The sequence below is a fragment of the Rissa tridactyla genome, chromosome 1, assembly GCF_028500815.1.
Source record: "Rissa tridactyla isolate bRisTri1 chromosome 1, bRisTri1.patW.cur.20221130, whole genome shotgun sequence".
Taxonomy (NCBI): domain Eukaryota; kingdom Metazoa; phylum Chordata; class Aves; order Charadriiformes; family Laridae; genus Rissa; species Rissa tridactyla.
Window position 1 is genome coordinate 140,244,866 of NC_071466.1, and position 18,721 is coordinate 140,263,586.

At 36.9% G+C, this 18,721-nt stretch overlaps 1 protein-coding gene across 1 annotated transcript in view; it reads left to right on the forward strand.

Annotated features, from left to right (window-relative positions):
* The window catches only part of ANO2 (anoctamin 2), a 190,129-nt gene that overhangs the window by 39,638 nt on the left and 131,770 nt on the right, over positions 1 to 18,721 (forward strand). Inside the window, exons 4-9 of the mRNA XM_054213085.1 lie at positions 4,267 to 4,365; positions 8,628 to 8,779; positions 10,011 to 10,065; positions 10,959 to 11,007; positions 14,132 to 14,187; positions 14,427 to 14,468. Coding sequence (XP_054069060.1) covers positions 4,267 to 4,365; positions 8,628 to 8,779; positions 10,011 to 10,065; positions 10,959 to 11,007; positions 14,132 to 14,187; positions 14,427 to 14,468 — 453 coding nt within the window. The remainder of the gene's footprint in view (positions 1 to 4,266; positions 4,366 to 8,627; positions 8,780 to 10,010; positions 10,066 to 10,958; positions 11,008 to 14,131; positions 14,188 to 14,426; positions 14,469 to 18,721) is intronic.

An 18,721-nucleotide genomic window follows, 5' to 3' on the forward strand; every position in this document is an offset into this window, starting at 1 on the left:
AATAAACTGTTGAGAAAACTTCATCTTGAGGTGACATGACACATGACAAATGGGTTGTCTGGATGAGGTAAGGTGGGAGTCAAATTGCCCAGAGAAAATAATGTCACACTGAAAAATCTTTGAGCTGGACAAAGATTTTTGACCACCTTTTACATGCCATGCTTTTATGGAGCAACAGAACTTCTTCACAAACTCCTGTTGCAATAGAGAATGCTTCACAGAGCATCTCCTCAGTATGTGGCCTGTCCCTGCAAGATCTGGAATTGAGAAACTGTGAACTGGAATAGATTAATAAAAGCATGGTAATTGTGTTATAGCGGTTCAAAAATATTCCATGTTATGGTTGTAATAGTCAAATTGAAATATGGATGTGCCGCTAACTTTAGAATGACAAACTTCTCAAACTTGATATCTGACTTCTGTGGAAACCTAAGTTCAATGACAAATCTCATTTTTTGGGGAGAGAGAACTTTTCTACTTAGTCTAGCTATTATGCTTGTCTAGCCATGTAGAACCTTCATCTTTTAACCAAAAAGAATAATCACTTTTTCAGTTTTCACTAGTCAAATTGTAATTGATAGGAGTACATTCTTTATATACATCTATATAAGAGCTTTTGTAGTTATAATACATATTTTTCTGCTATGGCCTTGATGATGATAAGTTTGCAATAAATCTTAGACTTGCAGTTGAAACTTACTAACGTATTTTACTGTTATGGCGTGAAAGATAGAAAAAGTCTCTTTGGAGAAACTGGAATTTTATTCAGCCTATACATTTCCGCTGTAAGACAGAAAAAAATGCAATATAGGCTGCTGTTAAAGTCCTGTTTTAAACTGCTATGAATACATGATAGACTAAAAGAAATATCTGATATATTTTTCTTCATGTGCTGATTGAAAAGCAAACCAGACCTTCCAGATTTTCTTCCATTTGACTTTAATGCTGAATTTTCCTGCTGAAATGGGAAGGCCCAATTCAGTTTTACAAACCAGAAAAGAAGCCAAGATATAAATACATCTTGAATAATTCATAACCAACTTATTGAAAAACTTCCACTCTTGAAACTTATTGGAGGAACTCTGTAATATGGAATACAGATTTGATGAAGAAAAGATCATGAAAGCAACAAATCTGTTTGTCATCTGCATCGCAATGCTTAGTCATTTGAGTAATATAATGAGGGGGTGCAATGATATAGACATAGAACAAGAATAAAGTCCTGTGGGACATCAGCTGTAAGTGAAAAAGGACTTGATTAAGGATGGCTGTATTAAATAACAAGTGAATGGTCAGACAAAAATAACATTAGCCAGCACAACATGTTAGCTTTAGTGATACATCTAGAGTACAATGAATAAGCAATAGTGACTGTGAGTATTCAAAATAGAAGACTGACAGCATTTCGTTACAGCAAATATTATTCATGAACACATGCACCTTGATCATTTCAGGTGATTAACCAAATGACACCACTTTTTGGATGTCTCTGGCAGACAGTTATAAATCCACTCTGGCAATGAGAAAAACAAGTTCTAACTTTTGGTAGAATGTTTGCAATACAATAAGCACTCTGGGAATAAGTTAACTTGAACGGATCTTCGCCAGTTGTCATAATGACAAAAAGGGCATGCAATCAGGCAACTGGAACTACTGCAGGTGAAGGCTTGAAAAGTGGAGAAAGGAGCCTTACCAGAGCAGTAGCTAGCATAGGTTTTTATTTTGGTGTCTCAGTAGAAAACTAGGTGTATGGTTTATCCCTTGAGATATGAGATTGATGATTTAAAATTTATTTTAAATTTCTTTGATTAATTTTAATGTTAGGAAAGTATAGGAAGAAGTGGGAAACGTGGTTCTAGTAATCCTAAGATAAATATTCAGCAGTCTTTTGTTTTGCATATTTTGTTTACCATGCACCAGGAATCACCTAGTCCTGTTTTCCCGACTTTATTTACTTTGTCGCAGTCTTTGTTAAAATGATCTCAGTTTCCTATTGTGGGGTGATTTTTAAGGTTTTTAAAGACTTTTAAGGCTCTGATTCCTCAGCATCTGTTATCATTTCGCGAACAGTACAACTTTCCAACATATTTTTGTTCAAGCATACAAAGGTCATATTCTTCATCTGGTCTTCTCTCTCAAATTATCTGAGTGATTTTATTTGCAATCTGTGTAGTCATATGAGCCTGAGCTGGAAACAACCAATTAGATCAGACTGTCCCTCCTCTTGCCAATGTGGAATATAGTCCCCCAGATAGAGGACACAAACCTGATTTTAGCTAAAGCTGAGAAGAAGCCTCCTGATCTTCACCCACTGAAATTTAAACTCTCATCTGTTATTAATACATTTTAGCAAATGATTACCAGAACATCTGCTCATGCTCAGTAAATTTTTACTTCCTTCTCTTAAAGCTGGCTTCCCCAGAGGTCTGATGAGAGAGAGATTCTGCAGCCCATTCTGCTCTTTAAAATAACATCGGTCCACTGAAGAAATGGTAGCTGAAAGTGATGTAGGGATCGTTATAGTTCATATTGCAGCTATATGGGAAATAAGAGCAAAATGATTGCAATAAGAATAGTAGGATTTCCAAATAACTCTTTTTTTTTTTTTTTGAAATCAGGAAGCATTATGAAACATTCAGCAAATGCAATTTTTTTGTGTTTACATGAAGTTGTAAGCATTTATACACTTTGAAAAGATTAAATACTGGTTCTAAAATGCTGATACCACTGTGATATGAAACAGCTTTATTTGGAAATTGATATAAATTGTATGCAAAGCCATAAAAAATAGCATTGTGGCTGAGAGGAGAGTTTTTTTCTGAGGCAAAAGTGCTACAATAGTCTTTTAGATTCAGACATACGTTTAGACTGTTAATCATATTTCTGTTTAAAAGTTCTCTTAACTCAAAACTTTTGAGAAATAGAACTTTCCTGGAGTACATTTCCAACAGAGGATGCTAAGTTTCCATGGATACGATCTATGTTCCCAGCTTTGTTGAATTATGCTGCTTGTTGATTATAGTAACATTAAGCTATGTCCGTTAACATTCTCTCTCTAGACATATGCAACTGTTTGTACATATAACAGGCAGCTACTTACTGGTGGGGCACCCGGGTTTTGCATTTATGCCCCACATGTAACCCTGCTATGCTTTTCATCAAGTTGGATACCCTGCGATTTTCAGGATATACGTGAGGGAGTGCAAGTAGAGGTTCATGCTTCCCTGAAGGGAGGGGACTGTCCTGATCCTTACACACATATGGGTGGGAAAATGAAAAGTGACAGTATGCCCTAGCACCAAAGCCCTGAAATGCTACACGAAGATCATTAATCTTAGCATTAATCAAGCCTTTAAAGTCTCCTTCTGTCCACTCCCATTCCCTTCCCAAAATATGTCCTCATATCCTCTTTCTAGTATCCCTCCCAACTTTTAGTCCCTTCATTTCCACAATAAGCATCTATCTGGATAATTTACTGATATAATTTATTTGTGTGCATTGAGGAAAATTCTGTATCAACACACCTACATTTCATTTTCATGCTTTTTCCAGAGGTGTTGCTTTCTGATCTTAGAGTGCCTTTGTGTAGCTCAGATGTGCTACTGGGGCAGCATCCTCTCAACAGCCCAGATCGCAGCAAACTGAGTGTACAGAAACCCTCTTGTGTAGTCATCTGCCTCTGCACAGCATAAACAGTTTTTACATAAATATTAGGCTCATGTCTCTCTTCAGAAGTTAAATTTGAACATTTTGTTTAGGGTTGGTACTCCAACTGCAGATATTTAGAGCAGTAAATGTTGGGCCTGATCTGCTGTAAGCAACAACTAGTCTGATAAAGTGTCCAGGAAATAGTTGGGCAAAACTGAAAATGGGAACCTAACGCAAAGCCCACCCAGAGCAGAAAAAATGTTTTTTCTTTGTTGATTCAGGTGGACTCAAAAGCCCACTAATGAAGTCAGATGAGTTACAAAATATCTGAGTTTGGAAGCTGTAGCTTGGGAGTTTCTGGTTTACATGATTCCATATCTGGAACTGTAGCCTTCAGTCTTCACTGCTAGACTGTAGGCAGCGTATTAATGGATTTTAGAGCATTAGAAGAAACAGTTTTGAAGAAAAGTCACTCTTAAGCCAGTTGTAACAGAAGTTGGTTATTCACTGTGATTGCCTACTCTTGCATGATTTAGTTGGAGTTGACATCTTGAAACCTTATTACTATATTCTGTTCAATAATATTGAAATACATTGGTTTACTATTTTATGTTTCAGAATAAGAGCCAAGGATTGAGTTTTGTCCGTATACATGCACCTTGGCAAGTACTTAGTCGAGAAGCAGAACTCCTTAAAATAAAAATGCCCACTAAAAAGGTAAGTATCTTCCATCTTCTATCAACTAGATGTATGGCTGGAGAAGGGTGGATCAGAATAGTAGATAATGTTTAGAAGCCCATAGAGTTACTTTATTTCAAAATCAGAGCAAATGAACTGCCAGGCTTATTCTTTCACATTACTAATTATTTTGAGATGATTTAGTATTCAGAGTCACATTTAAGATGGGATTTTCAAAGGGGATTTCAAAGGCCACAGAGGCAGCTGGCTGACAGACTGTTTTCAGAAGAGTGATGACAGTGGTGAGTTTTAAGGAGGGCTCTGAAAGCTGAAAAGGCAGTAGCTATTTGGATTTTTGTCAAGGAACTTTCCTCAAAGTTGAGGTGCAGTATGGGAGATAGTATGATAGTTGGTTATTGCTGTAAGTTTTCTGTAAAGTCTGGGGATGCTGAGAGAGTCTGTTCTGGTGGTATCAATGACTTAGTGAATTCAGACTTGCCCTCTGTCATTAAAGCTTTGGCTCGCTCTCTTCTTTACAGTCATAGTAGCTGAGAATATCTAGACCTTTCAGCAGAGTTGCTGGCAAACATTGTAAATTCTGAGGAGCTGATCTCAAAATTTGTGGTCCTGCAATGATTTAGCGTGTTGGCTAACAACTCCACTGAAGTCGTCGGAACTGCCCTGTGCTTTCAGTTAGTGATACTCATCAGTTGCACTACCAGTACACAACCAGAAAGCAAGCATGACAGGAAAACTATGTTCATGTCTTAAGTTTTTGCAGTTAAAGACAGTTGGTAGAGAAATTTTCAGTAAAGAAAACAAAAATCCATTTTGAAAAACTGAAATCTTGTATTTTGGGGATTTGACAATACAGACGGAAAAATTCAGCCAGTAACCACTAAAAAGGAAATTCTATTTTTGTTTTGACAAAAGGTTGTTTTCAAGGCATATTAGGTATTTTCTGTGATCATATTTTTATTTACTCAAACATCCAATGAAACCATAAACAAAGTATTTTCAGTGGAAAGTATCTGTTTCTAAACATGATGAATTGGTTGCAAAAATTTTTTTTCAAATATTCAGTCTTAAATCATTTTTCAGGACAAATGACATGCTGGGAAAAGGTACTTTTTGAGCAATTTTAACTATATGTATACTTCTGAATATGACAATACAGTTATTTTTGATGAGTAAGCATGGGCCACACTCAAATATGAGTATGAGAAACAAACAGAACCAACCGGAAGCGTTGGTCCATTCCCAGAGCTATGATGTCTCTGGTATTAGTGAGACTTGGTGGAACGAGTCCCACGGCTGGAGTGCTGGGTTGGAGGACTATAGGCTGTTCAGGAAGGATAGGCAGGGCAGGCAAGGTGGAGGAGTTGTATCACATGTAAGGGACGAGTTGGACTGTACAGCCCTTGCAGTTAGAGATGGTATGGTTGAGAGCCTCTGGGTGAGGATTAGGGGGATGGACAGCAAAGCAGATGTTGTTGTGGGTGTCTACTATTGATTGCCCAGACAAGGTGATAGCACTGATGAATTATTCTGTAGGCAATCAGGAGAAATTTCTGGATTGATAGCCTTGTCCTGGGAGATTTCAACTTCCCAGACATTAACTGGGAATATGGTGCTGCTGTAACAAGTAAGTTTGAGAAATTCCTGAAGTGTGTTGAAGATAATATCTTGCCACAAGTATTCAGTGAGCCAACTAGGAAAGATGTCCTCCTAGACTTGGTATTTGTGAATAGAGAAGGACTAATGGGAGATGTGATGGTAGGTGGCTGTCTTGGCCACAGTGATCACAAAATGGTTGAGTTTAAAATTTTCCGTGTAATGAGAAAAAAGATCAGCAGAGTTGTTACTCTAGATTTCAAGACAGCAAATTGTAAATTACTCAGGGAGCTAATTAGCATTTTTCCATGGGAATCCATTTTTGAGGGGTTAGGGATCCATGAATGCTGGTCAGTTTTTAAGAACCACCTTTTAAAAGCACAGAAGCAGGCAATTCCAGCATGTTGCAAGTCAAGCAAACTGGGCAGAAGACCAGTTTGGCTGAACAGGGAACTCCTCATGGAACTCAAGAAGAAAAAGAAATTGTACCACCTCTGGAAGCAAGGTCAGGCTTTGCAGGAAGATTACAGAGATGTGGTTCACATATTCAGGGAGAAAACACAAAAGGCCAAAGCTCAGCTAGAGTTGAAACTGGCCTGTGTTGTGTCAGACAACAAAAAGGCTTTTTGAAGTATGTTAATAGAAAAGACAGTCTAAGGAAAATATTGGACCAATACTTGCTGAAGATGGTCAGATGACGAATAGGGATGAAGAAAAAGTGGAGGCCTTCACTGCTTTTTTTTCCTCAGTCTTTAATATTAATGATAGTCCTTGGGCTGCCCGGTCCTCTGAGTCAGCGGACCACAACTGCGGGAAGAGTGACTTTCCATTTGTGGATACTGAATTTGTAAGGGTCTATCTGTTTCAGCTGAATGTAAGTCTCTGAGGCCTTATGGGATTCATCCCAGAACACTGAAGAAGTTAGTGGATATTAAAGCAGGATCCCTATCAATCATCTACCAAAGGTCTTGGGAGTCTGGGGAGGTCCTTGCTGACTGGAAGCTAGCCAGCATTATTACAATTTACAAGAAGGGTGAGAGGGAAGACCCTGGAAACTACAGACTTGTTAGTCTGACCTCAGTACCTGGAAAAATTATGGAGAAGATCATACTGAGTGCTACTGAAAGGCAACTGAAGACAATGCAATCATTGGGCATAGTCAACATGGTTTCACAAAGGGAAAGTCCTGTCTAACTAATTTTATATCCTTCTACGATAAGGTTACCTGCCTAGTGGATGTTGGGAAGATGGTGGATGTAATTTTTTTCTGGATTTTAGTAAAGGTTTTGGTAGAGTCCCTCACAGTATCCTTCTGGACAAGCTGTCCAACTGTGAGATAGGCAGGGACATGGTGTGCTGTGTGAAGAACTCGTTGAACGGCACCGCTTAAAACATTGTAGTGAATGGGGCTGCATTCGGCTGGTGAACAGTCACCAGTGGTGTTCAGCAGGTCTCAAAGGGTTGTTGTGAATGGGGCCTATGTCTGGCTGTCAACCAGTCACCAGTAGTGTTCCTCAGGGCTCAGTTCTATGGCCAGATCTGTTCAAAATATTTATCAATGATCTGGACGCAGGAGTTAAATTCACACTTAACAAGTTTGCTGATGATACTAGACTGGGAGGTGCTGTTGACTCTCTTATGGGATAAGAGGTCTTAGTGATGTATCTAGATTGATTGGAGTATTGGGCAATTTTCAATAGCATGAAATTCAACAAGAAAAAATGCTGGATTCTGCAACTGGGATGGAGTAACACTGGTCACAAGTATAAACTGGGAGAGGAGTGGCTGGAGAGAAGCCCTGCAGAAAGGGACCTGGAGGTGCCAGTTGACAGCAGTCTCAATATGAGTCAGCAGTGTGCCCTGGCAGCCAAGAGAGCAAACCACATCCTGGGGTGCATCAAACACAGTATAATCAGACGGACAACAGAGGTGATTATCCCACTGCATACAGTGTTGGTGAGTCCTCACCTTGAGAACTGTGTGCAGTTCTGGGCCCCACAATTTAAGAAGGATGTTCAGGTCCTTGAATGCATCCAGAGGAGGGCAACAAAGCTGGTGGAAGGGCTGGAAGAAATGTCTGTGAGGAGGACATAAACTCATGTTTGGTAAGGTTGTCTGTGTTTTAGAAGAATATACCTTCATATCTCTGGGAAGCTCCCTAACACATATCAGCCTGAATCAGTAAAAGCTAGGTCCTTGCACTTAAAAATGCCACATAGCCATGAGTCTGGCATCCTCGCTTCTAGTGGCATGTGAACATATGCTGTCAGACCATACTAGCAATATTACCTAAGAATAATTTATTCTGCTGGGGCAGTATAATTGGCAATAGGTAAAGGCCCTTCTTGCTTTTTCGGCTCCCTCTGTTCCCAGTTACAAAGTCAAAATAATTACTCTGCCTTTCTGTCATCTCCCTGCACCTCCTAGTTTAGATAGTAAGGATGTTTCTTGTATTAACAATTCTGAACTGAGTTTTCTTCTGAAAGTAGCTTGTGAAGGGCAAGAATATCTTTTTGGAACTGAAACTCTTATGGATTCAGGTGCTTGCTGTTATATGGGAATATATCTTCAGAGAAGGCACTTATTTTAGTTACAGATTTAAACATACGTGCAGAGCAAATTCTTTTTTTGCATTTTAGTGGTTTTTTGGAAGTGACATGCTCATATACAATGTTTTATTTTCTCAGATGTATGAAATCACAGAGGAAGTGGGAATACTCAAAACATTAAATGAAATATGGTGCAAATTGACTGAGCCTCTGCAACCCCAGGTGCCACAACAAGAAAATACCAATATGAAAAGCTTGTCTTACCCATTTTCCAGAGAGAAAATATATTTGTGAGTACTTTAAATTGCGATGAGCAATGAAGAAAGCTATAATTTATCATATTAGTGTTGTCATTTTTTTCTGCCAACATTTCAATTAAAATTCAGAAATTCATTGAGTATTTCTGGAAATCCTGAGGAAATATCCAAGTTGTCAGATTATTCCTGGATAATAGTTCCAAGTGATGAAAGCATATGTCTGCATAAAACTAAATTTATTGAAGGCCAAGTAAATGAACACGGACTGGCACTGAGTTCAGTTTCAGTGGATTAACAGAAATCTACGTTGCAGAGATTTTCTGCCAGTGTTCTACTTTCTTCTGCTGAATAAGGAACTGGAAGCAGTACAACAAATAAAATATCTTTGTTTTTAGCTTGAAGTATAAAAATCCTAGCACCTTATTCCTGATTATTTGGTTAAGGATATTACTGCCTGTTTTAAAAAAAGAAAGAGGTAGTAGAAATCCGATAATATTTTTCCTTTTGATAGATTTATTATAGTAATTAAAACTTGGTTAATAATATACAGATAAGGAATTCTTGACACCTGCCCTTTCACTCAGAATAATACTTCTGGGCCCGGTTTGACATTAAACACTCCTTTTTTCCTCATGGGTGTCTCCTTGTATTTATGTCTGATAAATAAAAATCAGTAATAAATTTAATGACCCACCATATCATTTATTGTCCTCTCTGACAATTTTAATTAATACTGAATACAAGTCAAATTGATTGAGGGGAATAAACTGGGAAGGCTAATTTCACATACGACGATTTTAAAGTTTAAGGGAATGCATTATTCCAGTGGAATGGTTATTTGAAAGCAAGTGAAATGTTGACTGGTTGGTCACCTGGAAAAGAGTAATGAACATCTGTATTAGGCTAGTTGAAACCTAATAACGTAACCTCAGACTGTTATAGTGTTGAGGGAGGAAAATATTAAATGGTCATCTTGTGTAAACAATAGACAAGCTCCCTTTATCTGAAGGGCATTTTACATTAGTTAATATTTTTTCATTTTTACGCCCACCATCATTGCAATCCAGGCAGAACTCGGAATGACTAGGTCTTAAATAGCACAGTCTATTATGCTGTACTGTTTAATCTATATTTCCTTTAAACATCTGTTTTTCTTACTTGCTGTGGTTTCTAAATGAATTCTAAATCACAATCTTATATGTTATCTTACTATTACTACCATGTCTGAAAACATAACTGATTTTTTTTTCCCTCAACATTTTAGGTACAACATTAAAGACAAAGACACCTTTTTTGACAATGCTACCCGCAGCCGAATAGTAAGTAAAGAAAAGTAACATATCGTTGACTTCTTATGCTGAATGGGATTTGTTTTAATAGTGAGTGTTAGTGACTACTTTGCCAATTTCATCAGTTTATGCATTTCCCTGTTCCTGGAAAACACTGAGCAGTCACAAGTATGTAAGAAATACCCTTCTGGAGCTGCCCAGTGGTTCCAGAGTAGGTGATGCTATGTGGGGAAACACTGCTACTGACTCCTCTCCATTGCTATTGCAAAGTTGCTATTAAGCCTTGCTTCCTAATCTTTAACTAGTTTTTACTGCATAAAAGGACCTCCTCTGCAGTCCTATAGTAACTTCCTAGCTGCAGCAGTCTTTGGTGAGAAACCTTGTATCATGTTCCTGATATCCTGCTAGGTCTCCAGCCGGTTGGTGAGGCAAAATTTCTCTTTAGGTATGCCATGCCAACTCTTCCCTAACATGCTGTGTTCATCCATACTCACTTGGATTTCATAGATACAGCATACTTACTGATCAGTTTATGTGCACCTTAATGTTATACTTCCAAATATGAAAGCTAAATGTTTTTTTTATGAAGTCAGATTTTGTTCTGATTTTCTTTAGTGTAAAATTCTCATTCTACCTGAAGTCTTTATACTTCATATGGTTTTACAAGGACACGACGCAGCAGGACTTAGCCTACAAATGTTAGGGCAGATAACCCACTACTAGGAGCTGCCATAGCATTGTTAAGTGTTAACTAGAAGCCTCAAGTCATGCATTTATGTATGAGTGAAACATATGATTTAAATGTATGTGCAAATAAACTCTACAGAAGCCTCTTAATTTAAAGTTTTGTTTTATTACTAGCTCCGTGATGAAAATAATGCTAAAAGACAACTTGTGTGTTATATCACTGTTCTTTTCCACAGGTACGTGAAATTTTGAAGCGCACATCTACAAAGGCCAGAAACAACATGGGTAAGAAAGAGGGAAGATAATTATATATGTTGTTTTGAAAGGAATTGTTTAAGTATCTCACAGAATATTTATTTTTCTAGCAGGACACAAAAGTATGCTGGCACATTTCCACAAAAAATAGAGATTGAAACAAATGTCTTTTTCTGAGGAATAAAATCAGGCTTTCTGGCCCATGGTTTGGATAGGACATAGTAATGGGAGCTTGCTTTTCATTTCTACAGGTGCAGGAACTTGCATTTCATGAGCTGTTATAAAATTGGATTTGATTATTATATGATCTGCTTTTGAAAATTCAGATGTCAACTACAATATGTATTATTATTTCTTCCAGGAGCAGATTTTTCTTGCCATTTCAATAGAATAATACATCTTTCCAGGTTATTTTTATTACTGCAGCTTTAACAATTATGTCCATGAACTGCATAGTGAAATATATGACTTAACTATGACTGTTTTGAAGAGACTGTGTGATACTTTTGGGGTATTCCTGAAATATTTGGAGCTTTTGTTTTCTTGAGGTTCAATACATAAGTACAGGAGTACTTATTCTCTTTTCTGTACCCTTTTCTTTCATCCATTGTGATACCACGACACAAATCTTCCTGGTGGTGAAGAAGTGATAGTGCTCCTTGTCTGGCATGTTTTCTGGAAGTCCTTCTGTAAGCTTGACTACTTATGTGCAGATCGCAATGTCCTAGGGTAATGTACTTGCAAAGAATAACTGTGCTGTAGCAACAGATTCCTGCACAGTCTTGGTGTAACTTTGTGCAGTGAAGCTGTAGTAATAGATTTCTTTGGTCCAGCAGCTGGAGTGGAAAATAGATTCATTTAGGTCTTCCTGAAATAGATATTTATTTTTTTTTTTTTCAAATTAAATGAAAAAGAAACCCCAAACAAAATAATTTGTCTTTTTTCAACCGAAAATACTTGGCTTTGCTCAGGAAAACAAAGCAAACCAAAGCAAAGCAAAAGAAAACAAAACAAAACATTTAAATTTATGATTATTACACTGTTTGCTTTAGAAAAATGAAAAGATGGTTGAAAATATGTCAGGCATTCTTCATTTCTAAAACATTGTTCAGCTGGTGTCCATTTTGTTCACTGTTTGCTCTGTGTTGTTCTATGTTTTGATCTGTTCAAATGCTTTGGTGGGGCAGTAGAAAGGAATGCTACCTTATTTTGCTGGATTGCTCCAGCTGGCATCCAGGAAACCCTCCTGGAGACAGGGGAGACCATGCTTTCCTTGGAGCTGTGGAACCTGTGCAAGTAGATGTCTCTAGAGTGCAGGATTTTCCAGACAAGGCAGCGTAAGGTATACAAAGCAAGAAGCCTGAAGTGCAGCAGGGACGCTAAGCCTGTTGACAAAAAGCCAGCCCCCAGAGCTGACACTTTCCCAAGGGAACCAGAGAGACTGTGTATAACCTGTTGAAAGTTGTTGGACCGAGAGAAAGCTTGCAAGAAGCAATCCATCCTACAAGGGTGGAAGTAGGGAGGGAAAGAGCACTTTACCAATGGGGTCTTTTTGCCTCTTACTTAAAAGTTTTCTCTATTTTAATAGCTTGTTCTTGTTTACAGTATAAAAAAAGCCGGCATTAGAGATCAAAGCACTAGTAGTGATTTTTCAGCCCTTTTCTTTTTTGCTGTAATGTGAAAATACAGGCTGAACCACTTCAAGATCAGGTCACCTCAGGATCCCATCTGACATGAAGCAAATATTTTAACCCTCCTGTCCTTCCCATCTTTATGGCCCATAACCAAAACATGATTATGCATCATGTTTTGCCTAAATTCACTAATTGTTTTGGTCTTCTGAGAGCCTCCACCAAAAGTCCTATGCTTCATGTGTCACCAAGGTTTTCCTTCTGAGTGGTCTTAAGACTTAAAATGACTCATCGTAAGTGGTTTAAAAGATTTCTTTAAGCATCCTTGGTTTATTCTGTTGTTTTGTTTTGTTGTGTTTTTTTTTTTTTATTTTCAGATTTCATTGCTTATTTTCCACAAGAGATAGGGCAGTGGTGTTGGGAGTACGTAGTGCAGTCTTTGGTTTTCATAAACATATGCTTCATAATATAACAGGAGGAAAGTAACAACAATTCAAACACATTTGCTTCTTGATTTTTACATCTGCTGAGTCTTATTCCAATTCTACAATATTATACAAGGATGACATATTTTCTTCTAGCATAATTCTGAACCATTGTAAACTTTCCAAACATGAAATGCTTTCAACAGAGGACTTGACATGATCCAAACATGAAGATTTCCTGATTCCATTAATGCATGTAGTAGTAAGAGTATTTTTCTTTGTACCAAGGAAGAAATGTAAAGGTAATGCCTATCTAGCATCTCTGACCAGAGGGCTTTTCCCTAACATTTCAAAATGATAGTTGTGTAATTTGACTATGCAATTTTTTTCACCCCTAAAGACAAGCTAGCAGGTTCCTTTTTACTGGACATCAAGAGCAAAGACGCCTGGAATAAACTACTAGTCTTAACCAGACTTCCTGGTTGCAGCCTTTACGATTCAGCAGTTTTTGTCCCGGTTCATCCAGGTTTCCAGCATAATCATGAATTTGGCAAGCACAAACTGATTTAACTCCTGCCAACAAAGAAGCTTTTTTTCAAACTCAGAAGGATGGCCTTATGTATTGATATGAGGAAGGGTGGAAAACCCAGTGCTTGGTTTAGTGAAAACAAGACCTGATCTAATATTAGTCACCAGAGAGTAAGGGTTTCTTCAATCACAAACTTCTGTGAAAGTGGTTTTTTTTTTTATTGTTTGGGTGTGTCAGTGGGGATCCATGGTTCTGATCATTGTCAAGCTTCAAGAAGAACTTCACAGATGCTCAGTCACGTGCCTCTGCTATGAGGATGAGAAAGTGGTCAAAACAGTCTTTGTACCATACTAGTTCACCCAAGAAAAAGCACTGTATGGAAAAGAGGTTTTCTGTGAAAACAGGTTTTCCATAGCCAGGTACTTCTAGGCTGGTGTATACTCATCTTGACATGAGTTTGAATATTTTCAGTAATACAGCTTTGTAATGTCACAAAGTGAAATCTGTAATAATCTTTTCTGTTTAACTTTGCCTAACTGTTGACCATCTTAATTTTTTTTTTCGTTTAGGTATTGGCACATTAATAGCAAACAATGTTTATGATGCAGCATACCCGCTTCATGATGTACGTATATACTATTAAAAATCTAGTTCTCTGATGGTATCACTCAATAACGCACAGACATTAATGTTTATTGCCTGGGAAAATGAAAATATATTCTGTGTGTGATTCTAGTACGAAAACTCTTACATAACTACATTTCAAATTGTGACCTAAAATTAAAATCAACAATGTAGGAATAGCTGAAAAAATGTTTATTAAATTTTATCTATTTTTACATGAGTTATTTTTTTTTTCTCTAGGGTGAATATGAAGGCCAAAATGATGACATGAATGAAAGAAAGGTAAAATACATTGCAAAATTAATTTCATATTAGATTTAATGTGATAAATGTGAATTAGTGTCCTAAATGCTCTCATAAGGCATTAACCAGTGTTCAATCAAATAAATGTTTTTACAAATGCATATATTTTTTGCATTATTTCTTTTCCTCTATTTCTGCATATAAAAATCTTTTCACAACACTTTTTATAAAGTTTTCTAATGAAGTATTTCAGTGAATTTAATTTGATATTTACATTGTGCAATGCTTCAATTTTCCTTCTGCATTCATAGACAACATTTTTCAACCTGACAGGAAGCAAAAGTTGTTAAATAATTTATATGATTATTTTCTTTCCATAACCAGATGGTACTATAGAACAATTGTTACTAGAATAAAACATAGATGTGTTTTTCATTTGATTGTGCATTCAATTAAATTACATGCAATTCCTAAAAATCTGCTTCCAATTATTTTGTAAATAAAAAGTTTCAGGCTATCAAATGACTTTTGAAAATATAACACCCAACAACTGCCTACACAAGAGAAATGGATGCCTAATCAAAGACTATGTGAATTCAAACTGTTTTTAATACATATGCTTACTATTAGAAATGAGCAAAACCATTTAATTACCGTAATCCATTAAGATCCATTCCATATTGCTCTCCAATGTTTGCTTTTTTTTTTTTTCCCTTGATATACAAAGAACAGGACAGGAAATTAAGAGGGAAAATTGTAGGGAGAGAAAGGGGGGAAGGAAGAATGAAGAAAAAGAGAATGTTTGGATACCTAAAATATTGACTATACTAGAAATTAAATTGCATATATTCTTGGTGACTTGTAAATAATTTTATAAATGTTTTTAACTCTGTGGTATTACATGTTGGTGTATGCCTTTTGTTGCTTGAAAAAGTGGTAAGCAAATGCTATTAAATTGGCAAACCACAGCGTAGCTCTCAAGACTATAATTGCCACAAATTATGATTATTTGAGCATTTGAAATGAAGACTGAATTCATAGGTCATACAAATAAATTTGATTTCTCCAGTTCTGGCTTTGTACAAATTTGAAAACATAATCTTCTTTGTAGTTATTGCTAAATAGTGTTAACATTCAGCCACTAGATGTCTTCATGTGCCATATACAATTTAATTTAATATATGAACCTTGGTAAGCAGAAGAGACAACGTTGGAAAACAAACTTGTATATTTATGTCTCTTATTTTGAACTTTTTGTTCATGAAGAAAATGTCTACTCTGCACTTACAGAATTTTCTCTAAATGGTAATAGTGGTACAGTAATGGACTCTGAAAGTCAGCTATCTAGTTTACTGACCTGTAAGGTTAGCAAAATTTTTAGAGAAGGAAGGTAAATGAACATTAGTCAATGGAGGAAGATTGGGTACTGTGGAAAAGGGGGAAAGAGGGCCTAAAAGGACTAGTGTCTGGAAAAATATTCACCCTACTAGTTCTATTTTGTGCTGCCTTCTTTTTATTCTGCCTATTAGGCTCAGTTATGAAGTGTTAAGTATTAAAAACATAAAAGGTTCTTTCCAGAAATACTTCATTGATTATTCACATATGTCTCTGCTGCTTAGCCATTGAATCTGCTGTAGTATTTCTATGCATAACATCATCTGTTTTCTATCTGAATCTAATAGTCCCAGTGTTTAATTTCCTGAAAAGCCCCGATCACATTTAAAGGAAGGGGGGCATTTTTCAGTTTTGTTTTTTTCTACCCCTTTTTATTTTGTCCATTTTAACTTATCTTTATCTTCCATTTCAATTTTTTGTTGTATAAGCCCAAAGAACGATGAACTGGGCTTGTCTGGCATATTTATGCCAATTAGGCAGCACAAGTAATTAAGGTTTATGTACCAGTTCATAATATAAAAGGTTAATCCCTATTAACCCTGTTCAGGATTTCCTTGAAGGAAATGCACTGTGAAATAATACTTTTGTCACATCCTATGAGAATTAGAAGTCTTCAGACAATGAAACCCACTCTTTTCTGAAGACTGTTGATTGGAGTAAAGGAATTTCCCTGTTCTAGTGTGATTTCTGCTCTAGAAAAAATCATTTTTAAGAAAGCTATTGCACAGTAGCATGGTAATAACTGGCCATGAGTATAAACACTGACTCAGTCTTTTTTAAGCTTCTAGCCCACTGGCAACTTGTAACCCATCATTGCTATCAATATGTCTGACACTGAGAAATACATAAGGGCTTTGTTACCTATCTGGGAAATATACTGCTGTCAGGTACTACAACAGCATCCCTGGAATATTAGAAGCAGTTGGAAAGTACTATTATAAACTTACAGAAAGTACTGCTTTTAAGTGAAGCTGATAAAATATAATAAATTATATTACAAAACTCTTCCTAGAATTCAGTTCAATTTAATAAATTTAACGAAAGGAAGCACATTCTGGCTTCCAGATTAAGCTTAATCTTGTAAAATTGCAGTGCTGAGACTGAGATTTAAAGTGGGCAACACACATTAATGGAAAATATTCATTCCATAAACTCACCTTCAGTGCTTTGGAATCAGAATAACCAGTGTGATTCTGTAGGCTGACATAATGCTGTTGCAACCTGTTCATGAACTGACCGCAACTTTAGAAAAACCTTTCTTTTTGCTCTTCAAATTCCATTCTGTAGCTACGTTCAAAACAGCTTTCAAGTAGTTCTAATAATTCAATACCTTTAACATTCTTGTTTTTTTATATTTCAGTGAATGCATTTATTAGTATGATTATTTATGGAAATAAATAAAATTGTAGGTAATGCTGTGGGGTAATGGCAAGGAGTGATTTTGAATAGGTAACTACAAGTATTCATACGAAAATATCGATATGGCAGTCAGGGCAATCCTCTTCAACTCCTGTTGAAGCCAAAGAAAATCAAACCTAGTGTCATCATTTCTTTCCCTGAGTGCCAAGCACTTACAGAAAGATGAGTTTCTGCACTTACAGAAAGACTGTGCTCTGTAAGAATAATATTCTAAAACCCAAGACTCTACACTCCTTGAATTTCATTGATGAATTCCGAGTTGCTTCAGCAGTGTAGGGTTTATTTCTTGATCTATGAACAGAAAACATGTTATGCTTTGTCCTTAATGAATATGCAATGGCATAGCTCTGTTGACTTAAGTGGTTGCAAGCTAGTTTCCGTATTCTGAACAATAATACTTCATCGTGTGCATGTTTGCAGGATCCAGGTCTTAATTGCTCATTGGATATTTATTTAGTTCTTTCACATAGCATCTGCAGGAGGAGAGGCATTATAAACAGTAGAAAAATGTGATTGGAAGACCTCAAACTATGTCAAGATTACTCTGCACTTACAGTATCTGAAATTTCTCCACACTTACTTTAATTGTGCTCTTAACTTCATAAGATAGTGTAGCGTGCTGCTAGCTGTGAAAATGCACCATCTGACAGATACAACCACTGATAATTGAAAAAAGTGTATGTACTTTGTTACTAGCATCCTCTCCAGCTCTTGTATGTTTACATAACTCCATTGTGTAATAATCTATTATTTACTGGGAAAAAAGCTCCATGCTTCATGAGCATCTATTTTGCACAAAGAACTAAACATTTTGCAATCTAGTCTGCAACTAGGCTGATGAGTTTCACATACTACACGTTTTGAAAAAAATCTATATCTTACTATTTTAAAATTACTGATTTTGGCTATATGTGGAGTACCTTTTTTCTGTTAAAGAAAAAAATAAACAAATATTTAATGTAACTTCTCTTGGAATATCCTCTGTTTGTACCTGTTTGTGTATTTGTGTGCATGTGTTTCTTGGTTTGTGTCTTCCTCCCCAGCAGCTTTAAAACTTATTGCCCAATCCCAACCAAAGTTTACAGAGGAATAGAAGTCTCCAAGGTATTAACTCAGCAACTACTCTGCTTCACATTAACTACAATTTCCACGAGACAGGCGAGGGACTGTCGGTCAGTGCTCACAGCAAGGGAGGAACTGAGGTATGAGGTCATCTCTTGGAGGTAGCAGGTACTCCACACAGAAGCTTGTTCTCAAAACACAGTTTCATCACTACTCCAATCTTACGAGGAATCACACAGAATCACAGAATGGTAGGGGTTGGAAGGGACCTCTGGAGATATCTAGTCCAACCCCCCTGCCAGAGCAGGGTCACCTAGAGCAGGTTGCACAGGAACGCGTCCAGGCAGGTTTTGAATGTCTCCAGAGACGAGACTCCACCACCTCTCTGGGCAGCCTGTGCCAGTGCTCTGCCACCC